The sequence below is a fragment of the Bos indicus genome, chromosome 28 (assembly GCF_029378745.1).
Source record: "Bos indicus isolate NIAB-ARS_2022 breed Sahiwal x Tharparkar chromosome 28, NIAB-ARS_B.indTharparkar_mat_pri_1.0, whole genome shotgun sequence".
Lineage (NCBI taxonomy): Eukaryota > Metazoa > Chordata > Mammalia > Artiodactyla > Bovidae > Bos > Bos indicus.
The window spans coordinates 32,697,499-32,715,477 of NC_091787.1; the positions used below are offsets into that span (position 1 = coordinate 32,697,499).

Here is a 17,979-nt window from a genome sequence, read left to right on the forward strand (position 1 = left end):
GGCCCTGGGTCCCCAGCGTAGACACTAAACTAAGTTGAGCCTTGAGAAAGCTCACTCACTGTCCTTTGTTCAGCAGCTCGGTGTACCCCCTCCTCAGGAAACTTCCTGCCTCTTGCATCATTCTCCACCCCCTCTCCTTCCTGCACTGGCTCTCTCACCTATTATAATTAAGTTCACTTTGATTTGAACAGATTGGACGATAGGAATTCATAATGCTACATCCTCACAGTGAAGCTAACTGATTAAGTGCTTTAAATTATTCCCCCTGACAGAATGATAAAGTTACAATCTGTTCTGAGATGATCTACAGCTTGCCAGACTCCTACAGCTTCTTTCTACATTCATTTATCTTTTTGTCAAGCAGAGTTTTTTTTTTTTTTTTTTTTTCCCTCCTAAGCTTCAGTTCCATAGATCTTTTAAAGTCATCAGCACATCTGAATTATTAATGAGGCTTTAGAGGCAAGGTTCCTGATGGGCTGGTTAAAAAAGGTTGTATAGAAATCCGGGACTGTGTACACATCAAAATAATTTCAGCTCCATTTAAAAAACCATTTAGTTCAAGTGTGACATAGTGAACCATTACGCATTTGTGGAAACCAATTTTTTTCTGATCTACGATTAAACTAACCTTTCAGAGAGGAGTAAAGTATGATGGTTATCATGTTTTAAAAGCATTGCCAGGCCGATGAAACAATTTCAAACTCTGACTTTTTCCAATGGTTTACGTATAAGGATGATTTTCAGAAGAGCTGAACCCAGTGTCTGTGCTGTTTGCCTGAGCTGCTCTTGGTTTTGGCTGCACCCTTCTGCGGACTGATTTTGCAAAAGGATTTAGTGCTAGGTTGGACATGCCAGGTTGGAAGGGAGAGTGAACTCTGCTGATGGAAACGAGTAGGTCTTCTGGGTGAAAGACCTAAGACAGCTGCAATTTGCTGAAATTTTTACAACTGCTGCAGAGAATAATTGTTCAGAATTTAGTCTTTACAGTTCAACTCAAAGTTGGCATTTTGACCTTTCACGGCAGAGAGAGTATCAATTTCCTTCTGCTGTCTGTAAGAAAGAGAGCATTATTTCCCCGTTTAAGTGCCTTTCTCTCTTTCCTTTTACATTTCTTGCCATAAAAATAATCTAAGCAGAGTCATCCCTGTGTTGACCATTCAGCTTCTGCACAGAAAGGAGTTGTTTTAAAGCATATCCTGGTGATGAGCCTGAGAAACAGGCTTTTTAATTCAGGTGCCTTGTAAGATATAAACAACTGTGTTGTTGGAGACTTGGTTAGATAAGATGTTGAAGAAATGGAAACAGATGAAGGCTAAAATGGGTAGGGGCAAAGGTGCCTCTCCCAAAAGGCTTGACAGGAACCACACTGTAATGACTGTCAGTCATTCTGCTCCAATGGAGAGAGCCTTGCTACGACAATGATACTTTGGGTTATCGAACTTTGCCTTCCAAAGAAGGAGCTGCATCACTGGGCGCTTACAAAACTGGCCATAAGGAAGAGTACTCAGGGAAGGAATTCAAGTGAGTGTTGGAGTGGTCCAAGGTCAGTCCAAAGCCCTGAGCTGGTCTCCTCTCCCTGTCACACCCCACAAGCCAGAAAGACTTCTGGGGGCTTTATTTTTATCCCTAGAATGAGAAGGGCAATGATCTGGTTTTGAGGCCCTCCTCCCTACCAAAGAAAAAGAAATTCATTTGTTAATAAGTTCTTGAAGATGTGATACATGGTTCCATCACTGTGAGTAGAATGTGTGACGTGCCTCAAGTCAAGGAAGCAGTGGCATTTCAGTCTGTGACAAGTAGGCTGGTGGAATAAGACCAAACCCAGAAAATAACTGCAGAGAGTCAGGACACTGCCACTGGGAGGCATCAGCTATCAAGACCAGACAGGCCACAAGCCATCCACTGCAACCAAGGAGATGGCATAGGACAGTACGTAAGGCCAAGGGTCTTACCTACTGTCTGGCTACTGTGAGAGCGTCTGGCTCTCTCACATACTAATTCCTGGCTCTGAGTGAGTTGTTACATAATTTATCTTAACTTCAGTTTCTCTTCTGTAAAATGAGGCTAATGGTCTTTCTAATGGTGTTGTCTGGATGAAAGGGGTTAGTGTCCATGAAGCATTTATCTACATACATGATACATCAATGTGAGCTGTTAAGGCTATCAGTATTGTTGGTAATATATTAGGGGGCATTATAGCATAAAGTTCATGGACTTTAGTTTTAAACACCTCTCTGGTACTTCCTGGCTGGGTGACTTCGAACAAATCTGTCCCTTGAATCCTGTATCTTTCAGATGGGAATACTAACTGCATCTACATCTGAGGTTCTCTGGAGAACTGAATAAGTTAATATACATAAAGTGCTTAGAAGAGTGTCTGACTCATGGTAAGCACTTGGAGTGTGTTAGATTTTAGTTACGGTTAGTTAACCATGCATAAGGTTAGCATGATTATGAGTACTCTCAGTGCCAAAGGACATAAGAATAGGTGATACCTTTTGGTGTGATTACAGATGAACTAGGGGTGGAGAACTGAGGTGTGTAAACCTGGGGGCTGGCCAGAAGAATGGGGATTGTGGCAGCAGAGATGGTGAAGAAGGATTTGACTGGATATCCCTCCTTAGGAAGAGGAGGAAAGGAAGGGGTGACGACTTTCAGTGGTACTTGTGTCTTTGAAATATTGGCTTTCAACTTGGCAGGGGCCCTACCCCACCTGCAAGACATCCATGTCTTCCGTTGCTACTTTCATCACTGACCTTCGAAGGTCTAGAATAAGGGTCAGGACTTCCTCCAGCCATGAAGGATCCCAGAGGAGTGGGCTATGGCAGAGAAGGGCTTGTGATCTGGGCTGACATAACTGCTGGGTTTTCTGGTGCTGTGGGTTGTCAGTGCTGTGGGATCTGGCCTTTTCTCTTAACACTCCCAAGAGAAGAGCACATGAAAAGGGAGATGATGATACAGCAAAGGTATTTGGAATAATTGGGCCTTTTCTTGCTATACCACTAGCTGAGGTTGAAACAGAACGGGTTTGAAAAGGAAAGATTCCATTTGGATAGAGATAATAGTTGAGAACAGTAAGAGCTAACAAAGAGCTCAATCCTTCAAAGGTAATACTGTGTGAGAGCTTCTGAGAGCTAGTCTGGCCTTCGCCCTCTGCCCAGCAGACCCCAAGGCCCCAGTGGACCCCACCCACCCCTACTGTCTCCTTTCCTTTCCATGGACAAAGCATGGCTAGAAATGAAAACTGCAATAGAATCAGAATAATTTTCCCTTATAAAAGCTGTCTTGCTCCTTTGCAGTTCTCTGGTGTGACCCCTTTTAACTGTAAGTCTGATGCTGCCGTTCCCTAAGCAGAACAACTGCCCCCTCCTGACACTCAATAAAGACTGACTTTCACTCCTCTCTTTCAAGTGGCAGGGAATAATCCCTCTTACCTCCCTAGGTGATGGATGTACAACTTCATGGTGGGACATAGTCTACCAGGTTAGTGACGGGTGCCCACATCGACTTCATCACCTTATGACAAAGCAGTGATGGGCTGAAAGAAGCTGATTGAGAGACTGATTTTTTTTTTTTTACCCTGTCTTGACTTCTGCAGTCCCTGAAGTTTCTGCACCCTCTTCTTTCTCCTTCAGGAGCCTGTTGCTATAGAAACCTGGCAGGTTGATTTAATTGCCTCTATTGGGATACAGACACCTTTCAGCTTTTCCCATGCTGAAGAGGAGCCAGTCAAAAGGTTTTTCTGGTCATCTGGGATCTTGATGATGCTGGCAGAAGGCACGGTCAAGTCTCTCCTCTCACTGAACTCACAGGACTGTTCCCTTCTCTCAGAAGCTGTGTACTCAGCCCAAGAAAGTGTCAACAGCATGATAGCACTATGAAGCACCTACGGGCATTCCTTGAATTTTTGTAAGATAAACCAAGGAGGTGAAGATAATTTATCAAATGACTAAAGATATAACAATATTTAAGATCAATTCATTTCAAAAATACTTATTGAGCACATATTGATAGTAAGGTTCTGGGTCATAGCCTGTATGGTCTTCCCTGGTGGCTCAGATGGTAAAGAATCTGCTTGCAATGCAGGAGACCTGGGTTCGATCCCTGGGTCTGGAAGATCCCCTGGAGAAAGAAATGGCTACCCACTCCAGTATTCTGGCCTAGGAAATCCATGGAAGGAGGAGACTGGCGGGCTACAGTCCATGGAGTCGCAAAAGAGTTGGACACTACTTAGTGACTAAACTCAGAATTTGAAACCTCTCCTCATGGTGGTAGAAATCTAACTGTAAGGGTCCAAGTCTCCCTCTATCCATTTGAACCGGCTTCAGGAAGGGACCTGGGTAGCAGCCATTAGGGATGTTGATTTCATGATCACCTGAGTGTTGAGGCTGAGGTTTCACTGTGCCTCCTGTTCTATCCATTTACTTAAGCTTCACCCCTTTCAAAGCCTAAAACAAATTGAATTGAATGGCTTACAAATTGCTTCTCTTTTAGAATGGTGCAGATAATTGAGTTTCTAGCTGTTGTTCTCTTTAAGTACACATACTTTCTCTTCAAATAACCTTTCACTTTCCACCCTGACCTACTTATTCTTTGGGTGGGGAGGGGGAAGAGGAGAGGTATCACATGAAAACCTTGAATGCCTCCTTGCTAAGAGAACCTGAAAGAAGGATGAGAATTTGGGGGTCACATGGAAAACACTGGAAGAGAGTCTTCATTCAACTGAGGAAAAACAAGATTGTAGTTTGGACTCATAAAAAATAGAAGTAATAATGATCCCTTTTTCATCACTGAATATATCATTAGCCAAGTATAATCAACTTTCAGTTGTATGCCTGAAGTCCAGAGAACATCCCCAAATTTCATTGCAAGTCAGTCTGTTCCCTCTCCATTCCCATCACAAGATCATCTCATCATAGCTGCTAACAGATTGTATATAAAATGCATTTTGGATTTACTTCTCTCTATCTGCCCAATCTCTGGTTGGGATTTCACAAATGTCTGAAAGGCAGGTGGGAGAAGAGACCCAGGTAATACAGAGACTGAATCATCAACCCCCAGATAACTGGGTACGGGCTATTGAGTTTTTACATATAGCTAAACAGCTTTAATTTGGGAGTCATTCTGATCCAACTTCAAGAAGACCAAATTTTTTTTTTTTTTAACTGTTAATAATCCTCCTGGTTTAAATCGAAAGGAGGGTAAACTATTCACCAAGAAGCAGGTTTGCCAAGTGGAAGAGCTGCAAATGTTTTCCAGAAAAGTTTATCACTTGGCATTGTCACTTGATTTAGTTGGTCTTGCCAAGATAAACACAGAGATGTGGACAGACTGATGGGGTACTCGGTTGGGGTGATGGTAATGGGGGGAGGTGGAGGAAGCTGGGTTTCTTGATGGGAAAATGCTTTTGAACTTGGAGCAAGGTACCAAGGTGGGCAGGGAGGCCACGTGCAGATTGAAAGGCAAGCCAGATGGAGAGAAGTTCCCCCCAGATTACCCAACCCCAACCCCAAGAACACCAAAACAAACTCTAAGGGGTCTAGCAGTAGCAGCAGGACAGCCTCATTGCACTGAGCAATTTAGAAAGTGGAGGAAGGGGGAGAAGAAGGAAGGGGAGAGGAGGGGAGGTGGGGAGGGGGGAAAAAAAGCAAAACAAAATAAATAAACCCACAAACAGAACAATAAAAATAAAAATAAACAAACCAATAACAGAATAAAATTTGTAACTCCTTTTTTTTTTTAATTTCACAAAAGTTTTCACAAGGACAATGTTATAGAAGAAAACCCCCAGCAGTGGCTAGGTCATGCAGAACCATTAATTGTCATACCTTGGCCCATTCTATTCATCCTTGTTGCACTTTAGAGAGAGAAGTAAGCTATGTGAGTTTTACAACGCTTTTAAACTGTCATATTTCCTGTTGAGCACTTTAACTGGCACATTCTTATAGTTATAAATGTTCTGAGGGCATAACTTTATAACCTCCTTTGCAAAGAATGCATGAATAGCTCTTCATGATCCCAAACTAGGGATATGTGTGTATGTATATATATACATATACATATATATACGTATATATGTGTATATATATAATTATATATAAAAAAGATAGTTGTATGTAATGTATAAATCAATACATAGGGACAAAAATAATTTGAAAAAATCTTCCACTCATAGGGCTTTTTAATATCCATGTATACAATGACTGCCCACTCGAATACTGATTGGAACACCGCCTTGCCCTGTCTTGGGTGTGGGGATGGAGATTTTGAGTAAGCCTCACTATTTCGTCAGTAAAAGTGCTTGTCAATTCACACAGCAAGCGGATCTCAAAACTATCATGCTTGGGGGGACAGGGGATTCAAAATCTAAACCCAAAACATTCACCATAAAAACACCTTTTTAGAGATGGTTACAGCTGTGACATTTTCCTCCCCCCACCCCAACACCTGTGCTGTTCACTGAAATTTGTTTTCAAATAAACATTTCAAATATATATATTTATATATATAGCAGCCCAAGGCTAGTCCATCCTCACAAGAATTTGATTATGGTGGAGTTGGCCAATATTTAAGAACTACTGTACATTGCCTAAAGCATGGTTTGCATGCATAAAATATCTGAAAACTGCATATTGAAAAAAGGGTATTTCTCTACTTTTTTGCTCATGCTTACTAACTGTTTAAAAAAAGAAAGGAAGAAAGAAAATGAAAGAAAAAAAGAATTATACCAAAATGTGTTTGGCTCACTGTTACACTCTTTTTCTTCTCTCCCATCTGTTAATGACAAGGGGTCCTTCTCTATGACTGTCATTCACCTGCCTAAGTAGATTGGCTACGTTAAAGCAACTGACGATGAGGAATTTCTCCCACTGGTTTTCTGCTCTGGAACAGCCAGCATCATGCAGCTGTGCCAACAGTTGAAGCTGGCTTTTGTCTTTGTGGAATCAACTGTGGCTTGATCCTCCTACATTCTGATTTATTTAGCATGCTGGCTTCTAGAAAAGCATGATCTGCCGCTGGGTTTATCTCCCTCTCTCTCTACCATGGCCCCAGCCCTTGCTCCTCTGTGGCACTGGGGCCCTAGCTGATCAAACAAAGGGGAGTAAAAAGGTCCCCAGAGAATGCGTGGAAAAATACTTGCTCTTTCCTGAGCATTATTTATTCTGTACATAAGGTAGGTAATTCACCTTTTAAAAGATGTAAAAGTCCCAGGAAGGCAGTTTTTAATGACTTACATCTGATATTTATGATACATATGGCTTTTCATCCCAAATGTCAAAAGTGAGAGAAAAAACATAGCTATTCATATGGCAGCATAAGGAGACAGAATAACAATATGCAATCAAACCTCTTTTCACTTAAATGAAATGACTTGCATTTGATACATCCAAGAATGGAATACTAGTCTTTCCGCCACAGTAAGGGTAGAAATGTTCCTATAGACTCTCAAAGGAAGCTAGCTCAGGGACAAAAGGCCTTGGTGAGTAACTAAAAAAAATCTCCGATGTTCTAACAAGCAAGTGCATTTCACCATCTACACAAATGGCGAAAGACTTTCAAATGCTTTGAGATACTTCAGCCCAGAGAGTAGAAACAATCGATAGATATGTTTCCGTTGCTTTTGGGTTGCTTGTTTCAAATACATGTGTGTGTATATATATATTATTGTGTATATATAAAAAAATCAAGAGAAGGAAAGAAAGGAAAACAACAACGAAATCAAAACCCAAAGCACCCTGATAAAACTGATACATCAGAATAAACTTTTCTACACTAACTAAACTTGCTTTGCATAACTGACGTGGGGATCACAAGCACTCCCTTCTCATCTGTGAACTCATTCCTGCAGTGAGCTATTTATGTCTGGAGCATGCCTTTGGGTTATTTTTCCCCTAGAATCATAAATAACTTTTGGTCCGTCTGCTTATTTGCTGTTGTGCTCAAGGGTTTTATGGTGGTGGAATAAAAATGACAACCACATGCACACTATCATACATATGCAAATATGTGTAAAAAAAAGGGGGGACTACAGGGGAAAATGGGGGAAGTTACTGTTGGAAACACCCACTGGGGAAATGAGTGGCAGATACAGTTTCACACACGGAGGCAGTGGATACACACATCAGAGCCGCTCTTCCTGCACGTACTTCTGTTTGTCTCGGGACTCCCGGGACTTGGGCCGGTTCTGTCGGTTTGCCGTGGATGGGATGGAGTGGACGGAGGAGCTCTTCTTGCTAGAGGACTGGGACGAGTGGGAGGAATGGGAGAGGCTGGCCCGGGACTGGCCGGCGTTGTGGTCAAACTGCATTAAGCAGAAGATCAGGTCCGTCGGCACGAGCTCAAACTCGTACGGGGGGTTGGTGATGACATACCTGGATGTGGAGAGCAAAGAAGTCACAGAATGAGGATAAGGTGGTGGAGATTTCACCTCTCTGAACCAAACCAGGTCTACCCGAGGATTCCAGCCACCCCAAGGCCTTAGACAGTATCTTCCTAGTGGAACAAAATCTGTTTAGCTCCACAGAAGAAGTCAGCCATAAGCCCTCCCAGAGATTCTGAATTAGCTCTAGACAAGGGAGAAACAAGTGGTGCTTCCTGTGGTCTGTATACCCACTTCAGTACAGTATCAAGTTCCCTTCTGATCCTGAGATGCACAAGCGCATACAGGAGGTTTCAAGGACTGCCCTGCATCTCTTATCCTAGAATCTTACAACAATCTCACACCCATATCACAGTATCTTTGTTTACCACCATCTAGCAAAACCTTAGTCCTCTCTCCCTTTTTATCTTTTAAAAATCAACGTTGGTGAATGATTTCACCAAATGGAAAGCTATAAAACACCTCCCTGCCTATGTGTCTCTCAGGCTTTAACTGTTCTCCTCAAAGATCACCTTTTTCCCTAATTAATATCAGATATGACTAAAAAATCACCATTTCATTTCTAGTAATGGATCTCAAAAGTGTGGTTCTCCAGCCAGATATATAAGCATCATCTGAGAACTTCTTAAAAATGTAAATTCTTTTTTGTAGCTGATGTATACTTGATTTACAGCAAAGTATACAGCAAAGTGATTCAGTTATATATATATATGTTCTATTTCAGATTCTTTTCCATTTTAGGTTATTATAATATATTGAATATAGTTCCCTGTGCTATACAGTAGGTCCTTGTTAAAATGCAAATTCTGAAGCAACTCCACTCAAGTCCTACTGAGTCAGACACTATGCATTGGGGATCAAGCAATTTGTGTTTTAATAAGTTTTACAGATGATTCTCATGTTCACCTAACTTTGAGAATCTGCTAGACTACAGAAATTATGTTCAATTCTGGCTCTATTGTATAATCTCTGGGCATTCAAACTTCATATTTTCATTTCATACCAGTTAAGTCAGAGTAATCAGAGTACTTTTAAAAAGCACCCCCGGAGATTCTACTCTGCAAGTAGGTCTGAGAAACACTCATCTATCTCTATGGCATTGTTTCCTGAGGTATATCATACAAACACACTGACTGACAATTCTAGGATGTACTTTTAAGTTTAGGCTGCTGTGAATTTACTTTAACGTGTATTAGAGAAATATAACTAGCATACATGAACTGTCATCTTTTTTCTGCTTCAGGCAATAATATACAGTTTTCTTTAAAGTAAATATATAAAAGTAAAAAAGTGAGTCAACTGAAAAATACATTAAGTAAAAATATATGTGTCCATGAAAATAGAATATATATATAACTGAATCACTTTGCTGTGGACCTGAAACTAACACAACATTGCAAATCAACTACACTCCAATAAAAATTAAATATATATATATATATATATGTGCTTGTGTGTGTGTGTGTGTGTGTGTATATATATAGAGAGAGAGAGAGAGAGAGAGCGCGTCCCCAGTGGTGCAGTGGTAAAGAATCCGCCTGCCAAGCAGAAGACATGGGTTCAGTTCCTGGAGCAAGATCCCCTGGAGAGGGAAATGGCAACCCACTCCAATATTCTTGCCTGGGAAATCCCATGGACAGAGAAGCCTGGCCAGCCACAGTCCGTGGGGTTGCAAAGAGTCAAACACTACTGAACAACTAGACAACAACAACAGGTATATATGTGTGTGTGTGTGTGTGTGTGTATAGGTGTATATATATATATGTCTAAGACAGGGCAAAGGAATCATTTACCTTAAACAGTAGCAATATGAAATATTTCTATATGAGATACCAACAGAATTATCCCAGTAGCAGGAGTCTGGAGGACGTTTTCCTTCAGACTTGTGTAATTAGGTGATGGATGGATGGAACTATCCCATAAAACTTGAATTCTCCCCACAATGTCTTTATACTTGCTATTGTAAAGAAAGAAAGAAGCTTCCCATAACCACCACCAAAGTCAGCACTGGATTTAATATGGGCAGAGCAATTTGCATGTTGAGAACATGCATGTAGACTTTTGCCCTCCTTGTGGGAGACAAGAGAGGGCATTTCTGTCTCTGCCTTTGGGAGGGCAGATTGGAAACATACTCACCTCTTCGTGCACTGGCTGGGGGTGCTGAGGTGAGCATCTCTCAGCCGATAAATTCCAAAACAAAGCATATTGTATGTTTTCAGAGCTTTGCAGAACAGATCACCATAACAACCACCATCCTGGGAGACAACAAAAGAGCAGAGAGAAAAATCATTTTTATTTGCCTGAAAATAAAGGTCCTGGGGGTGGGAGGGAAGGGCCTTTTCATGAAAGCTCACACTAGTGTCTCCTGAGTCGGAGGGTCTGTGCCGAGGAACAGTGGCTGAAGAAGTTAAATGTGCTTTATAGCCTACGCCCCAATGTTGGTGACTTTTGGGGATCAAATAAGAAAGGGTTTTCCTCTGGTTGTCTCCAGTTTTTCATCTGCAGGAATGAGAGCTCTAAGGAGCCGGTGCCTCTCCTCACTTTAAGGTATGATATAAGCTTGAAGGTCTCAGATGTCTGTTCGGCTAAGGAGTAGAAATCAGCTCTGCAAAATGTTGATGATGTTTAGCCCCAGCTCAGTTGCAACCACAGTTATCTGACCGCGTTGTCAAAACTGCTCAAGTGATAATTAAAATCACTACCAGAAGAAAAGACCCCACCAGGTACTATGGTGACAGGCTCTTTCAGAGAAGGACTGTGTGAAAAGCACAATTTACAGACCTTGGAGATGGCAAGGGTGGAAGAGAATGTGTTTCCCCAGGAGCTGGAGGTCTGCAGGCTGAATAACTGGGATTCACAGTTCTAATCAGTTCACAGTCATTTTCCAAGGGTCTGGGGCCAGACGAGGAATGTGAAAGCAAACTCACCCAGAAGCACTGGCTTCCTGCAGCCAGCTAGCTTCAGGCATTAACACAGGAAGGGCACCAAGGGCTGACTTCACTGGGAATAAAGTGACTGCATCTGTCCTTCCTGTTACTGAAACTGCCAGATGGGCCTCATGCTCGAGAACACAACTGGAACCAGATCTTACCATTATTTAAAGTCCTTGTTCTTTTAAAGTGTTATTGTTTAGTCGCTAAGTCATATCCGACTCTTTTGCTACCCCATGGTCTGTAGCCCACCAGGCTCCTCTGTCCATGGGATTTTCTCAGGCAAAAATACCAGAGCGGGCTGCCATTTCCTTCTCCAGGGGATCTTCTCGACCCTGGGATTGAACTCACATCTCTGGCATTGGAAGGCAGATTCTTTACCACTGAGGTGTACCAGTGAGTAAATGATAGATAAAAAGAGCCACCAGCTATGGAGATGACCTTTTAAAGAAGCTCTAAGTCTAACACAGATTTTTGTCCCTCACCAAACTAAAACACGTGCAAATTAGCATCACAGTTTCAGAAGACATGGAGAAAGTGACCCTTTCCTTGGCTCCTTCTCCACTATTTGGACTTTCTGGGTGGCAGGCAGTACTGTTCATACAATAGGCTTACTAGCTCTTAAGACTGCTGGTTCCAGCCGTTGAATACATTCATGGAGTTGGGCTGGGAATAAGGGTCAACTAAGACTGCATACTTCTGCCAGAGTGCCTGAAGCAGGCTGATGCGTGGAGCCCGAAGGGAGGCCCGGGTCACCTTTGTAGCAGGGAGGGCAGTGGGGGAGTGGCTGAGTCCACACCCAGAATTAATAGCCCACCTGCATGTGTGCTAAGCCACTTCAGTCCTGTCTGATTCTTTGTGACTCTGGACTGTAGCCCACCAGGCTCCTCTGTCCATGGGATTCTCCAGGCAAGAGTACTGGAGTGGGTTGCCATGTCCTCCTCCAGAAATATAATAGTCCCCAGGAGCTTTTAAAAAACACTGATGGCCAGGACTCTGGGCCTGACCCTGACATTAGTGGTTTTCAGAACACCATAGCTTATTATGTGTCTCTAGACCCACTGGCCCAACCAATAGCCTCTCATGTGGATCCTTTATGTCTCTAATTCCAGACTGAGTTCTCCTAATTCTGAGGCTGGAACTAGTCACTCTCCCCTAGCCCCATTCCTCGCTGCAGAGGTGACCCATGCCTCCTTTTGGGTGCCACATTCCAGCTTGCTTCAGGCACTCTGGCAGACCAATTAATGTGCAGTTGGGGTTAAGTAGCCCTGATCCATGAGAAGGCAATGGCACCCCACTCCAGTACTTTTGCCTGGAAAATCCCATGGACGGAGGAGTCTGGTGGGCTGCAGGCCATGGGGTCGCTAGAGTTGGACATGACTGAGCAACTTCACTTTCACTTTTCACTTTCATGCATTGGAGAAGGCAATGGCAACCCACTCCAGTGTTCTTGCCTGGAGAATCCCAGGGATGGGGGAGCCTGGTGGGCTGCCGTCTATGGGGTCGCACGGAGTCGGACATGACTGAAGTGACTTAGCAGCAGCAGCAGCCCTGATCCATACTAAGACCTGCAGAATGGGTTCCCTAACTTGTGTGCTTCTGAAACCACCTGAGGCCTCCCATCTTGTGGCAGAAGATACTCTAGGAGAGTCAGTAAGCCCGTGGGCTCTGAAACCAACATTCCTGGCGCAAATTCCCTGAGAGGGCCAGTCCTTGGTTTCTCTGAGCCCTAGTTTCCTTAGAGCATGTGATAAGAGAACCTATGCCAAAGGGTCACCGTGGGGATTCAATGAATGAATCCATAAAGCACAGTGCCTGATACACAGTCAACCACAAGCATCACCTCTGATACCTCTCTTCATGTGGAAAGAACCAAAGGCAGATCCGGTCATTTCCACATAACAGGCTCAGGTGCCCTCTGCCCCCTGAACTCACCCCCAGGTCCGCAAAGGGCCCGTCCAGCAGCGCTAACTGCGCCACACGGCAGCGGTCCCTGTTGGCCAGTGTCTGGGGGGTGCTGTAGCCCCCGCGGAGTGCATTCTCCTCGGCGATCAAAGCCTCCAGCTCCGGTGTGGCTCCTCCAGTCACCAGGGTCCGTATCAGGGTAAGGATGTTGTCATTGAAGTATGTCTGGGAAGAGATGGGAGCAAAGTCCTTTAAGCACACACCCTAAAGTCACGACAACCGACATTCAAATTACTTTTCTTGATGTCTCCTGTTTAAAGTTCTGGCCCGTCTCTTCAAATAGTTTTATGTGGGAAGTGAAAAGACAGCAGCCTCCAATTATTCCATTCTTTTCTCTCCTACTTGGTTCTGCTATGAGAGCCTGACTTTAAAACCTGAAATTCAGTGGATTTTTATTAAAGGGCTAAAGTCAAAATGGCTGGTGTTTACCATAATTGGTGCTAGTAGGGATGTAAATACGGCTTCCTCTCCTGCTTGCTAAGGGACTCTGGGCGTATGTACTAAAATGCAGCCTGACCCAGGCAGGACGGCCTCTGAGTTTCTGCAACACACATGCCAGGAAGCTGCTTCCCCCAACAATGGTAGAACTTCTCTCTAGAGTGAGATGCCAAGAGCATCATTAAGGCCATGTGTTCAACAATTTATCACATACTTTGATAATAGGCTAAACCAGAAGTTTCTATCAATTAAATATGCCAGATAAATGTATGACAAGGTGGATACCCTGGTATTTTTAAGTAACCTCTGTGGTCTGAGGCGAACATAGCTTATTAAGGAAGTTTCCCTCAATGTGTACATTTGTCTCACATCTGAAACATTCTGTCAGGAACAAAACAATAGGAGTTTTAAAAAATTAATAGGATGTCAAATAAAAGAGCTCAAAAAGGCATTTTTCACACAGCCTAATTTGAGGAAAATCTCAGTTAAGGGTCTGTTTTCCATTTTCCAGTGTAAGAAGAAATCAAACAGGCTAAATAATATCAAGCTAAAGTTTGCCTGTGGCTTTTGAGGATGGATGGATCTTTTGAAGCAGGTTAGGCAAGACGGCTGCATTTTTACTTCAGCAGTTTTTTGGACAGTTCACCTGGCAAAAATCTAGTGGGTAACAAACCAGATGAGTTCTCTACAGTTTGGCCATCATAATTCTATGTCTCGGGGGAGGTTGTCTAATCTTTCTGGTCTTTGATTTTCTCATCCGTAAAATAAGCACCATCATTAAGATCAAGTTTATATGCAAAGAATTCCAGGAGGACTTCTGAGTTAAAATGGTAGCTGCTAGTGAGGCTAGAATCCCTAGGTTATTGAAGTACTCACAAAAGCACCCAAAGTGATGCAAAATTTCAACAGCAACAGGAAACTGGGAATGTGATTCAAAACCAGTCAGGCCCTAAGGAGAAGGTATCATCTGCCAGAGCTTAGATGCCCCCTGGGGGTCAGAGAAGCTGAAGGAGGAACTATTGCTGGTGTGGTTAAGGGGTGAGAGGCAGGCTAGGGGTTCAGCGCTGACCTCGCCGCTTAGTAGCTGCATGACTTTGGGAAGTTATTTCTCATTTTTGTGCCTCAGTGTCATGATCTATAAAATATAATAGAGTGGGTTGCTGCTGCTGCTAAGTCGCTTCAGTCGTGTCTGGCTCTGTGTGACCCCACAGACGGAAGCCCACCAGGCTCCCCCGTCCCTGGGATTCTCCATGCAAGAACACTGAAGTGGGTTGCCATTTCCTTCTCTAATGCATGAAAGTGAAAAGTGAAAATGAAGTAGCTCAATTGTGTCCAACTCCTAGCGACCCCATGGACTGCAGCCTACCAGGCTCCTCCGTCCATGGGATTTTCCAGGCAAAAGTACTGGAGTGGGGTGCCATTGCCTTCTCTGAGAGTGGGTTACAAGGACTATATAACTGATACCTGTGAGGCACTTAGAAAAGTGTTTCGTGCACAGGGAGCACTGAAAAATACTTTTGGGACTGATACCAGAAACTCGGGCCTTTGTCACCTAGTGTTTAGTACATGGAACTCTGCTCAATGTTATATGGCAGCCTGGATGAGAGGGAAGTTTGGGGAAGAACAAATAACCAAAAATATATGGCAGAGTCCCTTTTCTGTTCACCTGAAATCATCACAACATTGCTCTACCCCAACACAAAATTTAAAATTTAAAAAAGAAACTTGGGCCTTTGTTGATGAAAAGACAGGTCAATTCATGACCAATTTTCCCTTTCAAAAAGTCTTTTCTGGCTTTTTTTTTTTTTTGGTGGGGTAGAGGGGTGGGGCTGCAAACCAAGGCCATTCATTTCAGCCTTGAATCTGCACTTCTCAGGCTGCCTCCATGCTAAGACTCCATTTAGACTTAGCAAAGAGCCAGCAAGGGTTAATAGGGACTACATGCTGAGTGGTGACCAGAGCCACGTGGGCCAGCATAGGTGAACTCTCATGGAAACTGGTTCTGGGCACACATATAAACACACATCCCAACGTCGTCAGAGGTAAATTGTCTTCTCTATATTCAATAGACCATTGTCAGAAGCAGAAGCCCCCTCACCTGACCTCAGCTCTGCGGCGCATTAAATGAGGGAGTGCCCGACACAGAACTTTGACAAAGGCTTTTGTGCTATAATTATCCTTCTAGATCAACACCCAGGGAGGAGTTAGCCAGTATGAAGTGTGGACGGCAGAACACTAATGACCTCGTGGTGAAAAACGGACCTCTGTCTTGCTCAAATGTACAGAGAGAAATAGCTAATATAAATATTTTTTAATATTTACTGGAAGAACTGGAAGAAGTAAAAGAAAAATTTAGGAAGCATATGTTTTAGAATAAAAATCAATTAAAAAAAATAATGAGTATCTCTAACAAACAAAAAATCAGATGATAAGAAAGCTGACTTCATACAACTTACTCAATTCTTTTAAAATGTAAGATATTGAAATTAAAAAGAATATATTTGGGAGAATGGCATTGAAACATGTATAATACCATATAAGAAACAAATCGCCAGTCCAGGTTCGATGCAGGATACAGGATGCTTGGGGCTGGTGCACTGGGATGACCCAGAGGGATGGTATCGGGAGGGAAGTGGGAGGGGGGTTCAGGATTGGGAACATGTGTATACCCGTGGCAGATTCATGTTGATGTATGGCAAAACCAATACAATATTGTAAAGTAATTAGCCTCCAATTAAAATTAAAAAAATAAATAAATAAAAAATAAAAATAATATAATTTAAAAATGCCTGAAAAGGATCCAATGCTTTTTCATGATAAACACACTCAAAAAACTAGAAATGGAAGGGAATTTCCTCAATCTGAAAAAGGACATATATTAAAACATCAGACTTATAGGTGAAAGATTGGAAGCTTTCCTTTTACATTAGGAACAAGACAAAGAAGCCAGCTCTCACCACTTCTATTAAGCACAGCACTGGAGGTCTTAGCCAGGGCTAGAAGGAAATAAAGGTATCTATATAAAAACTGAAGAAGAAAAATTATCTGTATTCACAGAGGACATGATCTTGTGTATAGAAAATCCTAAAGAATCCACTAAAATGGTATTCTCGGTAATAAATGAATTCACTAAGATTGCAGAATACAAAGCCAATCATTTGTGAATCCATGCATGTCCAATGAAAAACATAAGAATGAAACTAAGAAAACAATTCTTATTACAATAGCATCACAAAGAATAAAATACTGAGGAATAAATTTAACCAAGGAGATATAAGATTAGTACACTGGAAACTACAAAATATTGTTGAAATAAAGCAAATATAAATAAATGGAAGGACATCTTAACTTGATAGATTGTAAGACTTACTATTCTTAAGATAGCAATATTCCCCCAAACAATCTATAGATTTATTCCAAATGCTATCAAAATCCCAAAGACCGTTTTTATAGAAGTGAAGAAGCTCACTTTAAAATTCCTGTGAAATTGCAAGGAGCCCTAAATAACCAAACCATCTTGAAAAGGAAAAACAAAACTGGAGGACTCACACTTCCTGATTTTGGAGCACACCACAAAGCTACTATAATCAAGAGAGTATGGTATTGCCCTAAGGATAGACTTATGGACCACTGGACTCAAATTGAGAATCCAGAGATAAACTCATACGCTTTGCCTCAGTTGATTTTTCAACAAAGCTTCCAAGATCTTTCTACAGAGGAAGAATATAGACTCCTAATCAAATATTGCTACCACAGCTGGGTATCCACATTCAGAAGAATAAATTTGGATCCCTACCTCACACCCTATGCAAAAGTTAATTCAAAATGGATTAAAGACCTGAATATAAAAGATAAAACAATGAAACACTTAGAAGAAAACACAGAAGTAAAGCACTATGCTTTTGATTTGAAAACTGATTCTTAAATATGACACCCAAAGCATAGGCAACAAAAGAAAAAAATAGGTAAATTAAACTTCATCACAGTGAGAACTGTCTGTGCACAAATCACACTATCCAGAAAGTGAAAAGAAATCCTACAGAGTGAGAGAAAATATTTGCAAACCATATATCCCATAAGGACCTAGTATCCAAATATATATTTAAAAATATTACAATTCAACAACATAAAGAAAAGTAACCCAAATTTTAAAATGGACAAAAATGAGCAAACTTTATTTAAAAATACCGGTGAAATATATTAAAACATGGAATTCTTGAAGGATATATTATTATCAAACAATGTAAATGTCAAAAGTAATTCTTG

At 42.0% G+C, this 17,979-nt stretch overlaps 1 protein-coding gene across 15 annotated transcripts in view; it reads right to left on the reverse strand.

Annotated features, from left to right (window-relative positions):
* Positions 1 to 17,979, reverse strand: part of KCNMA1 (potassium calcium-activated channel subfamily M alpha 1) — a 774,726-nt gene that overhangs the window by 7,616 nt on the left and 749,131 nt on the right. For 10 of the 15 annotated variants that reach the window (XM_070782104.1, XM_070782103.1, XM_070782101.1 and 7 more), the window contains 3 exons: positions 13,246 to 13,440; positions 10,517 to 10,635; positions 8,148 to 8,372 (listed from right to left, as the gene is read on the reverse strand). In XM_070782104.1, the coding sequence (XP_070638205.1) occupies positions 8,148 to 8,372; positions 10,517 to 10,635; positions 13,246 to 13,440 (539 nt within the window). Of the gene's footprint in view, positions 1 to 5,714; positions 8,373 to 10,516; positions 10,636 to 13,245; positions 13,441 to 17,979 lie in introns of those variants that run through there. The other 5 variants (XM_070782108.1, XM_070782102.1, XM_070782097.1 and 2 more) reach the window with 2 other exon arrangements.